The sequence below is a fragment of the Acanthaster planci genome, linkage group LG03 (genome assembly GCF_054643075.1).
Source record: "Acanthaster planci isolate LZ-2023a linkage group LG03, COTS_SCS, whole genome shotgun sequence".
NCBI classification, from domain to species: domain Eukaryota; kingdom Metazoa; phylum Echinodermata; class Asteroidea; order Valvatida; family Acanthasteridae; genus Acanthaster; species Acanthaster planci.
The window spans coordinates 12,767,939-12,786,894 of NC_141779.1; the positions used below are offsets into that span (position 1 = coordinate 12,767,939).

Below are 18,956 nucleotides of genomic sequence, written 5' to 3' on the forward strand. Positions count from 1 at the left end.
TATAAAGGATCCTAATCAGTTTGGAAGAGTAAATTGGGCCGATGATACTACATGTATTAGTTTTCACATGAGGGCGAGTTGCACATGGAATGATGAGTGTGTCTGTGTCCCACCGTATATCACAAGGCCGAAGGTGAGTAGTATACGGGACACAGACATGCTGCATCATTCCGTGTTCCATTAGTGCAAGTGTAATAACAAATTAATCTTCAAGCAGATGTGACATGCAGTAAACATGTTACAGAGACCCATGTGTGTAAATGCACCACCTTTGAATTTGCAATAAATTTTCCAGATGTGCACTGCTTTTCTTTTAGCGTCAAAATAGCGCAACGCATTGAGTTTTAAAAGTGCATTACGCAGGGTTTGAGTGGGAGGAGTTCACAATGCATTGTGGCACCACAATTACACAGCCTTTGCAGGACACATACATCAGGTGGAGGCTGGTTCTATAGGGTTGTATTGTCATAGGCTGTATCAGTTTACTGAGCCAGGCAGAAATTTCAGGCAACCAGTTAACACTGTCAATCAGGACTGTGGTGGTTCATGTACGTATAGAGGTCCATGTAGCTTTGTCAGATCCACTGGTTTTTAAAGGGGAGTGTTGTATTGGATGTACATGGACCAAAACCTTACTCAGTGAATGAAGATGTGCAATATTGTATGATGTTACTTGGGGACCAAAATAGGGATACTGTGACCGTCAGTGGGGACAGGGTTGGGGATGTGTATTTTAAATAGGAGACGGTGGATGCAATTAATTAACATTGGTGGAAAGTATGATGGGTGGGGTGGGTGGGGAAGGGGAATTTTCCTTGTGGGATCATTATAATGTGCTGTTTGACCTTGGCATGGCTGTTTGTGATTCTGTGTTTATATACATGTACGTGCACCACAGAAGGTGGAGGCAGAAATATTTCTGGAAACTCTTTAACTGTGATGCTGTGGCATAAGCATAAAACTTCAAAGTCAAAGCAAATTAGAGACAACAGGGATTGTATGAGTGTAATACTGACGCTTGTCATTTTAAAGCAAATGGTATTCAGATGAATAAAAAGAAATCTTGTTAACAATATGTGTGAAAACTCAAGAGGCAATCTATGCAAATCTGTGTAAATACGTCAATTCGGATCGTGGGATGAAACCCGTCGTCAAGGGCAGCTGTTTCAAAACCTTTGCTGTACGTGTAGATCAAAATAACATCTGTGGGTGTTATGAAACTTCAGAAACCTGCAGTGAGAATGACCAAATTTCAACCTCGACCTCAGTCAAAGATTAGTGGGGGAGTGGGAGTGTATTACACTTAGGGACAATGATACGTAAGGGATGGAGACGCGCTCGGCCGTCCTTCACTGTCACTTTTCATTTCACCACACAAGTGGAAAATTTTTTATTGTATAAGGCTTTTTAGGCACAGATTGGACCTTCTTATCAGCCAAACTACTGTTGTGTGTGGGATTTCCTTCTTGCCTATAAGCATATGTGCTTAAACATTTAGAAGGCTATAGAGTACCGAAGTGCGACGTCATCTAGAACCAGTAGATGCTGTACAAACGAATGGAGTACGCGCGCGCGTTGGTTCACGTGCGGGTACCATCGCTTTTCACATACAAGTGTGCGTGTCACGTACGTCACGCGCACATGGTACCCGTAAAAGGCGTTAGTACGAGAACCAGTGCCTGAACCAACACGCGCGCTTCATCCGTTTGCACTTCACTTTTCGGTTCAAATGACGTCAAACTTCAGTACTCTTGGGGCACTGTAAATCAGTCATATTTTAGTGTTTTTGTAATGTCCTTGTGCTAATAGGGGCTGACTGCAAATTGAAATATGGAGCGGAAACCGGAAGACGTTTCTAATTATTAGAAATGTATACAATTCATTTTTATTCACGTCGGCGAAAGTTGTGGTTTTGGGTGTACCAGTTAAATGTGAAACGGTTGAGAGTAAGACTGTGAAGTTTTAATATACGGTAAATCTAAACTATATGAAAATATCTCTCAAGATTCTCAAAAAAGTGCCCATCGTTCACAGTCGTCATGTTTTGCATTTGATAGTTCACTGATGTTTCCACACAGCACACCCGAAAAAAGTGCGTTGACATTTAATATTCATCTGTTCACTTACACCATGGGAATGATAACTACACTTCCCAGAATAAAGAAAGGTTAGCAAATTGATTGAAATTCTTAGTCAAGAATAATGCTTACTTGTTTGTTATACATCTCAGCTGTGTCCCAGAGACCTGTCAGTAGTAGATATAAGGGGACCGTTTGAGGATTGCAACCCCCACTTCACCCCCGCTCAGCTGTAGACATAAAGTATGATACTAGTAAAAATGGCGTCAAAAGACTGCAGTGCTAAACGTTCCTGTATTTATTATCGAAATGCCTAAAAATACAGGAGAAAGTACAATACTGAGATTTCTTTAGTTTCCTTGCCGCGTAATTTGTTTCCTAGGAGGGTTAGGGGTAATAAATTAAATGGGCGTATCTGAACCGTTGCGCATCCGTTTTTCGTAGGAAGGTTGGGGACAATTATTATAAATGGGGTGGACATACTTTTAAGGATAACACAACAAAACACAACCAACATCTAACAAAAGAAACATAGTGTCCACTGCTATTGCATTGTACTTCTTTTGTTAGATGTTCACAGTGTTCAGCTAATTGCATCGTTGCTGAGAAGAGCGCTTGACTTGAAGGTAAGGATTCGAGTTTATACTTTTTCGGTGGGGGGCAGTTAATTGGTAGGTAGATGATTTTATAATAGGAAAGTAAAGCCCGAAATTTACCATGTAACTTAAGTTGCAGTTAACCACGCACATATATAATAATTGCCCCTGACTCTCTTTGGAAAAAAAACCACTTCAGGGCAATGCCCTAAACCCTCCCTCAGTTGGTGTGCCTTCGGAGAGCTATAGCGGACTTCCTGCAGGGTTTTTGAAAAATCATATTTTCTTTCAGAACGTGCCTTTTACAATGACCGACAGAGTTTTTTTTCAAAGCTAATGTGAAATAGACTCTAGTTAACTAGAAATTGTCCGTTTACTTTCTCGATATTTTATTTCAAGATAGTGTCTTTTGTGTCACAAAATGTATTTAAACATCAACAAAAGCTAAGGAGAGACAAAAGTATATAAAATGTTGAACATCTGTGCGCTCTTAGGAAACCCACCAGCCATACGGTAATTTAACTTTTAAGTCTTACTGTGAACATTTGTTCTGATTTTTGGAATGAAAACGAAATTAAAATCCCTGCATTAAGAGGCCTGTTTGGGTTAAATAGCTCAACTACATCTACTCCAGCCAAATGAGATTTTGCGTTGTGTGCCTTCCCTTGTAGTAGGCCTATTGTTGGTTTTTGATTCTTAGAGATACCTACATCTCCGTCAAGATTAACCTGTATTTTGTTTTCAATACAGTCTTGTCGATCTCACTTGAAGTGGAAACAGCTCACGGATTAATCTGAAATTCGAATGATCAAGAGCGAGATGCAGACCACAAGGTTCCAGGTCCACAAAATTAATGTTCGTGATATCATGACAGTCAAGTAAATTTCTTTCAGAAGAATGCCCGCTTTTGCAGTCTTATTGCTGACGACCCTCAAAAAATACCACAGTTCACTTGCAAGAAACGAGTAAGCACGATACGAAATACCTTTTTTTGCGGCGTTCTTGACCTTCAGTAGACATTGTGGTTCAGAATTCTCACCCCCCCCTGTTTTGTCTCCTTCACCTCGAGGCATTTTTACGAGGGACTGGAGGAGGTCGGCCAAGAAACAAGATCGGGGAAGACTCGGTCCTGTCAGCTTTTGTGCCCACGCCAGTCCTGTGTCAATCACTGTGTGATAGATATGATGAAACTAACTTGTTGAGAAGCCGTCCTGTCATTTGAAACTAGCCTCAACCTCCGTGGAAATCTTATAGCACACCGGCATGGGTCATTGGCATCAGCAGTTTCAAAAACCAACTCCTCTTTAGGGGAGAATTTGAAAGTCATCGATACCACTCCGAGATAGATTGACATTATAACAATAGTTTATCTGGGAAATGCTACACACAAAGTAACATCCTAACCAAGTAGCCTGTGTATCCAAACAACCATGTTTAACGAGACCTGTATAGGTAGGGGTCATCCATTTTGCCACTGGGGCCGGCATACAAACCGCAGCGGGGAGGCGGTTAGCTGCTAATAGCAGTTCGTGTACACTTTTTGATTACACTTAAAGATAAAATGATGGGAATAATTATTTCAGTTGGCACTCAAGGGGGAACGCGGAGGGGTCTGGAAAGAATGTACGCTCTGTACACTCGTAAAAAATGACAGAAATAACTGGTACGCTTGTTACTAAAACAAAACCCGTCAGTCGCAAATCCACTCTTTTTGCAGTGTGATATTCCAAGACCTTAAAAAAGGGAATCACTGGTGAATCGAGTACTATACTGGAGCACGTCAAAAGTGAGCTTCTTGTGGAAAAAAAATCGTTTTGGATACCTCAGTGATGAAGTGGATCGAGTGACAAGGGTACATATCCTGTGTGTGGGGGGGGGGGGGGTAGGGCAATAGGGGCCTTAATTAGCCCTTCCCAAATAAGGAACATTTTTTCAGAAAACAGTATTATGACAGAAAGGTAATGTTTATATCTATTTTCTTTTCCTTAGCTTCAGAGGGTGTTAAGGGCATGGAAATGTAGGCGCAACCCTCAAAACCCCATAGGCCCTAAAATGTTACATGATAAAACATCCAAAATTTTAAGCTTGCCTCAAACACACAAACAAATAATAATTTTTACTCCCCCCGAAAAGTTGGTTCTGGATCCCCCTTGCAGGGTCGCAGGTTGTGATGTTAACACAAGGATGAAGGGTGCCATGTGTACCTAAGTAGGGCTACTTTGATCATGAGTTTTTTTTTTATAAACATTCCAATTTCATTTTGTGGATGGCTTCGGGAAAGTTTCCAGACAGCTAATAACCATTTCACTAATCTCAAAAAAAAAAATAAATGAAGTTGAACCATTTCAAAAGTTAACAACCTCAGAAAAATTACTAGCGGTCTGTTAAATACGTTTGCGGACACTTGCAATATATTTTCTAAACAGAACTTGATAAATTGCAGATGGGGATTGTGCACGACCTACCTTTAACGGAAATACCACACGACTTTTCGTCTATCATCTGACTGAACAATTTTGGCGGGAAACGGACACACCTGGCATAAAGTGTTTGTTCAACTATACCTTTGTTATGCAAATGACGCACACGCATTGGTATTAATAAGTTGTGAGCGGACTGTCGTTTGCAAGTTGGGCGGTGTCGTTCACTCAGTGAAACTATTGAACAGTTTGGAAAAGATAGTATTCGTGGTGAGTTTTTATCCTGCGTGCCTATAGTCACAGACAAAAACAAGAAAACTACACACAGGATACAGACATTATGAGAAGGTTGGCGAAAGGTAGACTGGTGTAAGTTTTACGAAGCTCAATCGCTGCGTGGTAAGTGTCCTACACCGCAAAGCGTCGCCATCTTGATTTCTGACCGTACATGACAAGACTTGCTGGGGTGTACGCCTGGATTGTGTGTCAGGAGAAGGAAGAATGTTTCATTTGCGGAAGTAGGACAACCTTATTGTTGCGTGGAGGTTATGGATTTCAGAAGGATAAGCGGCGTGACACTTCAGTTTTGGTAAGTGGTATTCACTTTTAACTTGCACTGCGAGCGTCACCTTATCGTCACCCTGTCTTAGTTAATGCTGCATACAGATAGAGCCTACCACCAGACGTCAACGTGAGCAGAATGATAGTCATATATTGCCAGTCACTGGGGGGTTGTACTCGTCTTTGTTGTTTCTTGACTTAAGTAAGACTGACGACCGACCTTTAAGTCAAATCTCTAAATTCATGTAGAGTATTACCGGCGTGGTAAGGTCATTTTGACTTGTCAGTGTGTGTGGCAGGGGTAGCGGTGGGATTAAATACTAGTGATAAAGAGCACTCAGTGTCCATGGTGAAATCAGACACGATATCCCCCTTGTAAACAGGATTTTTCTATCTTTTACCTCTCATTAATTTTCAACATTCTGTAGTGTAGTTTGTGTGTGTGTGGGGGGGTCTGCGGGGAACTCGTGCCTGTCGAATTTCAATCGTCAGCGTACCTTGCTGAAAATTATTACGGGTTGGGGATCAGCACCATCCTCTTCAGGACGGTATATGGCTGTAGATTGTGCTCTTTAAGGCTTCAAAATCTCGTTAAAAGAGGAAAAGGATTCGTGTTTCAAAATACCATGCAGTATATGCTACTGCCGTTACATGTAAGGATCCAGTGCAGGGATCTGGCAATTATTAGAGTTTCTTCCTTTTCCTCAAGACTTGAACACCCCTTGTATAGTCCTCAATATTTGCAACGAAATCGCTGTACACGTACTGTATTGTAAATAATACATGTTTGTGAGACAATTTTCAAACAATTTTGTATAATCTCAGTTTACTTGATATTTCACACCTGAGCTTAAATCGGTAATTAGGTCATTCGGGGTCTATAGGTCTTCCTGATTTCTTCAGAAATAGATCTATATCAATGCAGTCATTCATGGATTTTTGGTATTTGATGAATCACAAGCTTGCTTCCAAGGCTTGGGGAAATGTGGCAAAATTGCGTAGATGCCAAAACTGCAACTCATGTTGGCACGTATTAATTACAGCAATTACATGTGTTACACTCCTGCTTATTATTACCAACATTTAGACTTTGCTTCTAGACAGTAGCGTTTACACCACCATTGCAAGCACCGTGAACACCACACATATCGCCGATACCACTGCCTCAAACAATCTACACAATTAATCGTAGTACATCACCATCACTGGCAATACCCACCACTCGAGTTGCCCTAACGTGATTGCCACCTCGGTCCTAGACGCTTCTCGTCCCTCTCTCGCTCTCACCTTGATCACCTCAAACGCCAACATCCACTGAATGGCGCGTGCGTCACCCTCACCACCCAAAGGCGGATCCCGAACAGAATTTTTCGGGGTTGGAGGCAAACAATTTTGGAAGTTCTTAATGTATCCCAATATAGCGTTTCTTTGGTCGAAGATAAATTTCGAGGCATTTCACACGTTTTTCGAAGGGGAGTGAAATAATCCCCAAATCGCCTTTCTTCTCATTATTCAAAAAGAAAATGCTCCTTTTTGGACCCTGGCTCCGTTGCCCTGGATTCGCCAGTATCACCACTACCACCCTCCGCCAACATAACCAACGCCCTGACTCCATGCACCAAAGAGGATGGTTGCACTACAGTTTTAGAATTCGATTTTTTTATTAGTCGAATATCGATCACGTGATACCCCAAAAACACACATGCAACCTCACTCTACTGTGCAAACAAAAATATCACCTTCGTCTGGGCTTTTAATTAATCTATAAGATGAAAAACAAACTATCAAGAAGAAAATGTGAAAGGACTTTAACAGTGGAATACCGTTGCGAGGGTTACTTAAGACTGGACTACTTGTGTGCTTACAAACTTGCCTTTGCCAACATATGCAAAATCATACCAACTTCCAAGTGATATTTGTAGTCCTTCATGATATTTGCAGTCTTCCGCCATTACTGTTATACCGTCCTCCTTTTCATCCACTGCCGTATCTCTTCGCTCACTACGTTGAAACGCTGAAGCATTGGTCATGACTTACAATTTCCAATACCTTGAGGTTATTTGAAAAAGATATCTACACCATTTGCATGAGTTGTATTCTAGTGTACTTCTACAGTTACTATTCAGTCATTTGCCCAAGGGCTAAGTTCTGTGTTGAGACAAAGCAGAAAAAATAATTGTTAAACCATAAGAATACACTTACCAAAACCACAAACACTAACTGAATTAAATTACATTTACTCAGTGCTGAAAAATTATATTGTTCACCATTTTCTTTGCACAGTCAGTGCGTACTGATATGAACAGGTTGAGTAGTACACGTGCTTGCCATACGGTACTGTTTTCTATCAGAATCGTTTATATCGTTTATTTAGAATTACTGTATGATTATTTTTTTATTCTTCCAATTTATATAAAATATGTATTATTATACGTTCTGTGACGAAGCGTTCTGGGCAAAATTCTCCGTATATATAAAGGTCTGCCACTTTGCAAATTCTAAGAGCAGAAATTTGCTCTAATGCCAAGAATTCGCGTTGACTTTTGCAGTTTCATCTAGCACAATCCGATTTTTAGCATTTAAATAGTCATACCACTGGCCGAGTTAGACGTCTGGGCGGTAATTCACAGAATGAGGATTTATGATCTCATTAAACATAATCTAACTTGAAAGATGTTGCCATTGGTAGGCATTTAAAATTGAGGCTGAATGACTGCACAGGTACAGCAGGTTGGGATGGCAATGTGCCGCCAAGAATAGTCTGTTTCTTCTAGCTCTCTCGCCCAGGCCATCACCCATGAGTTGGTTTCCCGACACTCTGTAGTGGCTCCCTCTTCTGATGGGGAGAACCCGTAGCAAGACTGGTTCTCGTGCCGACAGGTAGTGTGCCAAAACCACTGGAGTTGGCTAACTTCCACCTGCAAATTTGAAGAGCATTCGACACAAAATTATCTTTGGGCCTTGACAATTTGGTTTCATCATGAAATCAAAAAACCTCGTATGTAAATTTTCAGTTCAGATTGAACCAGAGCCTTTGACCTGCTTCTCTATACTATAATTGCATTATCTATAGGTGGTACCCCAGTAAGATGATTTCATGTGAATCTTTCATGTGAATAATTAGTTCTATCTGAATTTCAAATGTAGCCATAATTTGAGGGCAGTCCATCTGTACTTACTTCTTCATTGTAAATATCTGTTGCTGTCTGTATGTGAACCCATTCATTCTTTACCGGACATGCTCTGAACGGTGGGCCACGGTCCCTCTGAAAAAAAAAGGGACATTACTGTTGTGATGATGGCCAAACCCTATATTACAAGGGTTGTTTTTGAAATAAAAAAATAAATCGGAAAATCATTTGAAAGTCTTTGTTTAAAATCGCAGATTTGTCATAAAAAGCAGCAAATTAATAAATTACAGCAAAACATTATGTTACCATGTTTAGACATTATAGCTCCTATTTTACCTTAAACATGGAAAGTGGGGGTTCCGGTACGAATTCGGTAGAGTCTCCACTCCAGGCTGTTCCACCGTTTGGGACGTCAGGGATATGGCTAGGTCTGTCTGGCGCGAAGGATATCCGCATAACCGCGGCCTCCTCCATAGACGGGATGGAGAGGATGTCGTACAGTGTAGGCTTTTCTGGAATGCTCCTTAATTCCGGTGGTACATCTAGAATATCAAAAAATGGCTGCAAACACGAAATCAACATCATTGATTCATTTTCCATCTCTTTTCAGAAATATACCGTTTTCAAGGTACTCTTATACAATAAGAATTTCGTCCAATTTAAATTTAACTTAAAAGCTGTGATCCCATCAAAGATACTTTGTTTTCAGAAATTTAAATGTGTTTTATTTTTATCTCTTTGGAAGTAAACTTAGCTTTGAAATTATTTATATTGACGACGTTCTGTGAAAAAACGATCGAATTCGTTGGAGAAAAACAATCCTGTCTTGGAACAATCGTGTAAATTTCCTTAGAAAAAGCAATACATGTACTTTGAAGACAGTAACTTTTTAAATATCGTTAACGTCGGTTGCTCAGAAATAAGTCGTTGTTGATTCGTAGGACAAAGGTGGTTTTGAAAATTAACTTCCATTTCACCTATCCGAAATACAGGCTCGGTAAATATGTGCAATCCATATTTTGATTGACTGGCTTCTCGATTGGTCTTTAACAAACTAAAATGAACTTGTAAGTCACGTACCTCTGATTTTTGCTGTGCTACCCTAGCTTCCACGCCCGTCTTCCCTAGTATTACTGCACAAATGAAAATAACTCCAACCTATATTGAAACTGTCATATCAATGATTAAGCTGTGTTTTTGACATTTTTATTTGTGTCACACAACATATACACTAATTTCAGGACGGCAAATAAATAATAGGATTTTGTAACCTAACGCTTTAAACCGTAAGAAGCCCGTAGGCCAGTTTCTTTCGAAAATATCACAGGAAACAAAAGCCTCGGTAATCGAAATAAAGAGACGGCGCTTATATTTCGTGTTTGTGTATTTGGGGCGGATCGAATAAGATATTTTGCCGCCTCGTTCCATTCAAACACTAATATCAACATAATTGCAAGCAAATACCTCTAAAATACTTTTGATTACCAATCAATGATTCCGTTCGCGTTAAAACGTAGTTTGTCACACCAAGAAAAACTGAAACCGGATACTCGGCTATATGTCAGTTGTCAGATTTGATGTGGTTATAACACAGAACAAGTGGTGTTCTTGGTAGAAGGGCATAAACGCTAACGATCGTTTGCTGGGAAGCATGATCACTGCCAAAAAACCTTTCCCGGCAAAAGGACGTACGTATATGAAACTGTTTTATTTGATTGAAATATACAGATTTCGTTGCCAAAAAAAAAATCCAAGTCGTTTAATAACTTGTTCAAAGGATGGTTACTGTACAGCCTGTGTTTTTTTGCAGTAATTTTTTTTTATCCCTTTTTACTAAATAAAGAGCATGTGTTTCTTACTTCCATTTGCAGGGAACACTTTTTCTGCTGTGATCATTCTTCCCTGCAAAAGATGGTAAGCGCGCTTACTCCTTTTTGCCGGGCACACGTCACTCAGTATATCCAGTTTTGGGGGGGATAGTAAATATACAACTTCTTTATTCACTCAATATGGGCTGAGCACAGGTCCCAACCCAGCAAATTTGAGTTTGTACATCTCGTTTCTTCAATCCCCTTACAACTGTCACCCCTCTTTACGTTATGGTTTATTTACTTGCTAAATGATGTACCTTATTTTATTCAAATATAATGTACACAATGTCAGAGTTATTACATTATGACACTTGCAGTATAAAAAGTGGCACAATCGTTTAATCAACCTTTATTCAAGTTGTCTGCGATAGAATGATATGAACAATTTTCTGTTCAACTGGTTTTCTCTTGGATGGACCTGGGAGCAAAGACGTTACATACCGGTAAATCATAGGTCATAACTTTGAATGCAAAATGCTGTCCTTTGTTATATTTGTGTTTTTGTGCTTGTTATCGTCCATTGTTCGCCTAATTCAAGGTTAGGCTGGTAAAGATGCTTGATCATAAGCAGCATTCAACATATTAGGGACGTTTTTTTAGAAACGTAGTAGCCATCTGAGTAGAATTCTGTGTTACGGAAGGAAAACAAGGTAAATATTTTGGCGAGGTATGCAGGTACATTCATTAGCCTCGACTAATTAAATTCGTTGATGTATTTATAGGTTGATTTCTCCGTAGTTTTTGCTCGTTGATTCGAATGGACTAGTGGGTTCATCGTGGGCTTTTGTCGATCGAAATGATTGGATATTAGAGGTTGATTGAAATAATCGGCACGCCTTATTAACCTTGTAGGCCGTAATTGGCGTAAATTCAACGTAACTCAAAGCCTTTTTTTGAAGTCTTTAGCACTAGACCACCATAGAATATGAACAGTAAATACACTGCAAAAACTACAGTGTTAAAATCAACACTTTTTGTGTTTTCAGATGACCACACCGTAAGGTACGTGTTCGTTTAACACTCCTTGTACAACTTTGCACATCTGTAAGTGTTGTGAGTGCACTGGAGAGTGTTAAAAGTAACACTAAATAACACTAAAAGTTTTAATACCAGTGAAAGGTGTTGGTGTAGTTCCCGTTTAAATTTAACACCCCAGTTTGTGCAGTGTGAAACAAAGTTCAATGTTCCAAATTAGGTAATTCCGATTTCCCTTCTATTTTCACAATTTTTGTGCTCGTTTTCGTTGATGTATCCCTTTCAAATACAGTAAGCAAAGCAAATTTTGAAGTCTGACTCAGAAAATAAACCCCGTCATCTAGAACTTTGGTAAGTTAAATTTTGGTATGTAAGTAGTAATACTGCAGTTAATGTCTTTGAGTGATGCAAAAGAACAGCCAAAGACAAATCGAAAATTTCCAATCACCAACTCAGCGCATACATTTAGAATTAAACTACTTACCTGCTATCAAAAGAAAGACAACAGCTGAAACTCCCTTGGTCTGAGCGCCCGTCTTGAAATCCCCCATTAGTGATAAAGGTATTAATGGACTCACAGCCCTCATACACATTTCGGACAGCAAATCGTCCCAGCTGTTACGTGCGTCTAGGGAGAAATATAGTGTTACGGTTTGCAGTGAAGAGCGCCGAGTTCGGTTCTGTTAAACAGCACGTGCCAACAGGCTGCGTGTATTCGCCATCGCAAGACACTGCACGCAGATTCCACGCTAGATAACTGTCATCCAATACAAATGGTAAATGAAGAGGGCCTTTCTTTATATACCTCAAATATTCCAGTGGAAATGCAGACTGGAGAACATTTTTTTACAAGGTAGTATTACTCTGTGTGGGCGGATGAAAGAACGACTACCCACGGGGAAGAAAACATGGGAAAAGTTAAGTAATAATTCATTCCACTTTTATATCAAAGAACAAATAGCGTAAATTGGATATTATGCAAGACATTCTTGGTATGTTTAGATATTCTTAATATTGCTCTTGACAAGAGCTGATTTCTCAGATTTGTGATTTGATGGAAGTCAGGCTACAGAAAGGAAGCGTATATTTTGGTAAATAAATTTCGTTATTTGTTCGTAAAACATCAGTCTAATCAAACGGGGAAATGAACAGGTGAAACATTTGACAGGTGAAACAGCTGGTCCCAACAAAAGTCATATTCTGTTCATTTTAAAATTGAGATGGCAGGTATGCAGTACCCTTCCAGGAATTTTCATTTCTTAATTCACGATCTGTTTGCTGTTTTTTGTTGTCTGTTTGGTGTTCTCTTGTTGCTGTCGGGGTGGTTTAATGATACGCACAGCAAGCTGTGTGTTTTTGTGCTAGTGCTCGTTTCTGTAATTTACATCAGTGAACCGTAAGTCTGTTAAAGGACACTACAAAAAAGTGAGATGGAATCAATACAAGTGGATGGTTTCAGTGCAAGGTTCTACAATCATCCAGTGCTGCTGGGTGGTATCAAATTCTGTATCGCTGACATGTGTGGCTGACCCAGTGGGCAGTGTGAATACTCGCCGTGTCTTCCGGGCATGTGTCTTCTTGTACCCGGCTAACACCACTTTCCATAATTTTAGGGCACTGTCGATGTCACATTTCATGGATACGTGTGGAAGATTTCGGTATAACTGACATCCGTCAAAGATGTAAATTTACAGTGACAGGGTGCCTTCATTTTCGGAAGATGATTGGCTGCATTTACCACCTGAATTTGGTTCCTGTATTGGTCAAAGCATGCGTATGCGTAGAGTATGTAAAAAAGTGACAGAAATCATTTTTAACACATTTTCTTTCTATTTGAGTGTCTAGTTTAATAAGTAAGGCCTTTATACAAATGAACTTTGTACTTCCATTTCGTGCAAGTGAGCAGCAGGCCTATGAAAAGCAAACACATTTTTCACACACAGTCCAATCAGTTTTTCTGTCCTTCGGATGGTTAATTTTCTTGTCGCGCAAAACACCGTACGGCAAACGTATGTCCATGAGTGCACACCATGAACTTGACGGAAACACTCTTGATAAAAAAGGACTGATTTAATTCATCACGTGTATGATCATCAGGAGAGACGAATACCAATAAAATCTGATGATATAAACTGACAAATGTTGAAAAAGATCAATCATCAGTAGGAATGGTCATCGACTAAATTCACTATAGCATTTATGCGTTCCAGTTTTCTCGAGAGGAATTTGATTTCATCGTGTATTAAATTTGAACGAAATAAAGGAAATTTTCCGGAAAACCTATATTATGGCTTGGATTGTGATTTGACTTGTAATAAATTTGCCATTATTAACTAAATGTATGTGATTAGCTTGTGTCATTATAAGTGATTCGACATGAAAAACGATGGGACATTGGCTTGTTATTGACGTTGTAATTGACCTGTGACCATTTTAATTGCCTTTGCTGGTGAGCGCTTGTACATGTAGTTGGATTGTGATGACTATTACAAGACTTACATAAGACATTGGTCTTAATTTATATATAGGGAAAGATATATCATCTGATAATTTCCTATAAACTGAAGTGAGTATTTGAGTGAAATTCTGACTCAATAAAATTAGGACTCATTAATACTTCGCATGGCGTTGGTGATTGTGATGTATGGAGTATATGTATAGAAATAATAGAGTTCATAAAATAGGAGCTATCATTTATCATGATACCGGAAAAATGTTTCAAATCTGTTGGGACCTTTATCGATTTTACACACGTGGCGGGCTATATATCTATCAACAGGAATGAGTAAACTGTTAATATCATTTCAGTGTACCCGAGTTTGAATAGGTCAAGTACCGTAATTAATCGGCAAAGAACTGTGCCGAATATCTTATTGATGGCTAAAAATGGTCTCCTTGCCCCAGTTCAAACAACCGTGTAATTTAGTGTTCATGCCATCGTCCACAAAAATTTGTTATTTAAAACCCTAACATGTCTCAACCCTCCTATTTCTATATGATATTACACACACCCTATCCGCCTCGGGCAGAAGCGTACACCCTGATGGGTTGGAAATAACCATGCCTGTTTGGTGGGAAGTGTTTTTTGTCGGTTGTGACGGGACCGTAACGCTTGCATTTCATACCCGTTTGAGAATTAGCGAAGTGCTGTTCTCACCAAAGGAGCCCTCGTTGCTAGGAAAATGGCGCCCTCTCTTAATTGGTTCAGCTCGAGGCTCTTAGGGTTCTTTAATGTTAAGACAGTATACGGCAACAAGAAGGAAAGTACTTAAACCTTTGGTAGACCCAAGATACTATTTTCCTGCAGAATTCAACAGGCTGAGCTCAGTTCTTGCTAGAGTGGTGGTTGTTTTTATTTCTAATAGGGTTTTCTCCAGAGAGAACCTTTTCTGAAGGATATAATAGGGCTACGATTTTAATCTCTAAAGCTGTTTTTGGTGATTTTGAAGTTTCTATTTATAGTGATTTGCTCTGCCAGCTTTCGCAGCTTGTATTGCAGTAAGGAGGGTATTGTTTGTATATAAGGCTACGCTTGGTGCACACAGTCTCCCCGTCATTTTTCGTGTTCGTCAATTTTATTAAAGATGTATTTTGATGAGTGATGAATGGAACTCTAATGGTACAGAAATGGTGTGTAACTTCACCGGTAGGCCTAACCCCATCGATTTTCCTACTGACATGAACGCGGATCTCAGATGACTTCATGGTTATGGCCAGGTTGAACATACCAGCGCCGTCTAAATGGCAACCTGTCTTTGAGTTGGACCGAGTTTCTTCAACACTTTCAGAACTTTGAGATTGCTATGGGTGTCAATCAAAGGATGAAATAGTCCGTGTTGAAACGTTTGTCTCCGTCCTAGGACTACCCGCTGTGGACACCTTCAATACCCTCGATCTTAGTGGACGGACGAAAGCGATGCCAGACATTGTGACGGAGTTTTGGACAAATTCCCCACATTTTGCAAGGGCAAGAAAAATACAACCTTTGAATAATATGCTTTACTGTAGAGTTAGAGGGAAAACAAAACCTCGGCAGAACCTGTAAATTCGTGGAGCTTAGACCTTAAGACAGTGTGATTCTAGCCCGTCTAACACTCGGAGACATTGGCCTCAAGCAGCACCTCAGGTGTGACCCTGTATACTAACCGAAAGAGTGTCGCTTGTGAGAACTCCTGCCATAGTTGCAGCTCAACTCAGAAGCACGAACACGGGTTTAACAGTCCATGTCAGTGCAGTTTGCAGACATATATGGCCTATGAAACACAGAACCAACGTTGACAGCGTCACACCAAATATTGCATCCTGAGCGCAGACGGGCCATCTGAAGCTACCATCCACTCTACATCTACTTTAATGGCAACTACAGTCACATTCAGGCACATACCCTGACTGTAGAAAACTTGTGCTGCAGAAAAAGAAAAAAATCATTTTGCATCTGTATGCCACGTTAAGAGACAACACAGGGTACACATGGCTCAAGACAACGTAAACAATGGACAAGAGTTTGCAACATGCACAATACTGGATTATTTTTGGCCATCCAGTACCCAACTACTGATAAAAATAGGATTATGAACCAAAATTGCGCTTAAATGTTGATCTACGTTTGACCTGAAAATCTAAATAATGGCGTGCTCAATCATTGGTTAAAATACTTTTGTCTAGGTATTTTAATCAACTTCACCCAACTGTTGGAAGAGCAAAATTTGACCAAGAATTGGGGAAACCATTGTGCTCAATATGCATGATGCACATGTTACTGAACTGTCGGTGGGGTTGACGATCTGTAAAACGTTGGACAAAAAGTTGATCAAATAATTTAACAATTTTTTTTTACATTGCATGACGGCAAGCAGACTGTAACCAACACAGGTGCGTCGGACAATGTCATGAGCTTGACCATCGTGACTGCGTCACCTCCCTCATAAGCCAAACGTGCATACAAATTACGGATCTTTAAGTTGTTAAAGCACCAGTCCACTCCCGGGTTCCTAGCCCATTCAATGACTGTCAAGTACAGAGACAACTCCACCAGCTCTGAATTCCATGTTGTAGAAGGACATGGTGAATTGGTGACGGGAGTTTCCGAACTGCATCGTCACATATTATGGTACCGATATCGTACAATTTTGATGCACAATCACCGACAATTGATGACATCGTTGCTCAGTATAAGCTGATAACTTTGAAGGGAAATTGGCTGATGTGAGGTGCACACGTCATGTTGATAAATGTGTCGCTCCAGTGGCGCAGCCACATCTAAGCATTCCCCCCCTCGTTTCAACCAAAAAATGAAATCAAACGCCCGCAACCCGACATCATGATCTACTGTGGCGTGCACGGTGTTGTCTGCTCCTCGTGACGGGGTAACTCTACCACCTACTGGAGTACGATCGAGCCTGCTCAAACGGCCTAACCTCTCAGCCTCGTGCCACAATTGAAACAGCGCCACCATGCTGCTGAGATTTCTCTAGTTGTTTGTTTTAGCTCTCACCAGCAGTCAAAACCTTTGGGCGTTTTTGGTGATGACATTGGAGGAAGCCAGTAACTAGGCCCACAATAGCCTGCTCAGACAACATCACGATTTACATTCAAACTCGGTGGATTGTAAAATTGAAAGAAGGGTGCTTTTGAAGGGAATAGCGGTTTGTATTTCTAAAAAAGTGATGAATTTTGGAGCTGTTTTTCAAAAATGGTGATGGACTTGGGGACTACCGGTATTTGTGAAGGTGGGCATTTTTATTGAAACCAAAAACACACACACACACAAATCCGATCAGATTAAACATAAAAGTTAAACAAAACTGAAAGATTTGAGTTTGTCATTTGTCTTGCCAACTTAAAGTGGAATTTGAACGGCAAGGTGTTAGTTGTTTGATTTCAAGATCGCTGTAAGTATATATCTATTTGTCACGCGCATACGAAAATCCTGATTCGATTTCTGTTCTACCGGTGTAAAAGTTAATACACAATACGGAGGTTTATGACATTTGAGCCAGTAATATTTGAAAATCAAGTGGTTTGGAAACCCCCCCAGCCCATTGTCAATTCATAAATCGCTGCGTCTGCCACTGGTTTTGTCTAAGCATTTGTAGCGGCTCAGTATATATGCAGCGGTTAATTATCTATAAAATCGATCGTGAAAACATATTGCTCGGGCAGATCTCTTTAGAGAAATCAGTGTTGTTTCAAAGAAACGTTTTTCTGTAAGGGTGTGGATTAATCTTTCACACTTCAAAAGAGCTTGTTACTTAAAAAATATATATATTGAGTGATGGTATTGAAGTTTCTTTGTTATTCCTGCAAGAACTGGATATAATCAGAACAACTCAACGCCATCCCCTGAATAATAAGTAAAATGGCCTTGCCTTTTGGTGAGAGAGATGGCACAGAGGGAAACTGACAAAGGTAAACGGAAGAAATGAAAAGCTCTCGTGGGTAACCCTTTCAGGTTGCTACATTCTCAACGGTACTTAACGACTGCTTTTGTGTCCAAAAAAGCCCTGTCTCTTTTCTGAAGTTGATTTCACTTCTCGGCACCTTTGGGTTTTCTGACGTGCGTATTAAATCATATTAATGGCAACCAACTCTTTTCCATGGCCCACGTGTGGCGTGAAAAGTAATCACAGTGCATGACCAAAAACAAAATGATATAAATATGGCGAGTTGGAAAACATACTTGTAGCTATTTCATTTCTAGAGGAGGCATTTCCTAACGTCTTTTCTTGCTAGGGGGAATCCTCTCAGTTACTTCGAGGGGCTGACACTTGTGTTCGGTTCTCCCCCCAGCAACTCAAGGCGGTGCTCACTCACTGCTCACGATCTCAATTTGTATTCATAGTTTTTCGTAGAGATTTACAGAAATGTAAAGTTTTCCTGGAGTTGCACTTTTGACAGTTTCAAATTCAGATTTGGTTTAAATGAGCCATTGCCAAGAATCTTTGAACCTATTTTGATGTACAGTATTAAATACCATTGCATGTTTTTATGCGTATTAATTGCCTATACACATGGAATCCCATGGTATCACAAAACTTTACCAGAATTCACTAACACATTATGAAATTTCGTATCTATTTCTTAAAAGCTGCCAAATCTTTTCAACCGTTTTTAATTGTTAAATTTGAATAATTTAATCATTTCAAAGCTAATAACATGACTAGAACACGTTATCCTCCAAACACGAGTATGAATGGACAATAATTGTTCATAGCCAAAATTGGTAATGGCTCTCTTTTTTATAAATCGTTCCCAATTAAGTATTGACTTTTTTCTACAATTTTTGTCCTAACTGTTGGTAGGACAAAAATATATAGAACCTTTG

At 39.9% G+C, this 18,956-nt stretch overlaps 2 protein-coding genes across 3 annotated transcripts in view; one reads left to right on the forward strand and one right to left on the reverse strand.

The window, feature by feature from the left end:
- Nucleotides 1–5,297: 5,297 nt before the first annotated feature.
- LOC110985727 (uncharacterized) overlaps nt 5,298–18,956 on the forward strand; it is a 91,983-nt gene continuing 78,324 nt past the window's right edge. For both annotated transcript variants that reach the window (XM_087134545.1, XM_022246957.2), the window contains exon 1: nt 5,298–5,683. The gene's annotated coding sequence lies outside the window, so the exon portion shown is untranslated. The remainder of the gene's footprint in view (nt 5,684–18,956) is intronic.
- On the reverse strand, nt 7,187–12,401 carry LOC110985729 (uncharacterized). The gene is made up of 5 exons (XM_022246959.2): nt 12,117–12,401; nt 9,867–9,919; nt 9,123–9,347; nt 8,835–8,921; nt 7,187–8,573 (listed from the first exon to the last, which is right to left on the reverse strand). The coding sequence occupies exons 1-5, from the start codon at nt 12,223–12,225 to the stop codon at nt 8,349–8,351; spliced, it is 699 nt and encodes a 232-aa protein (XP_022102651.1). The 5' UTR covers nt 12,226–12,401; the 3' UTR covers nt 7,187–8,348.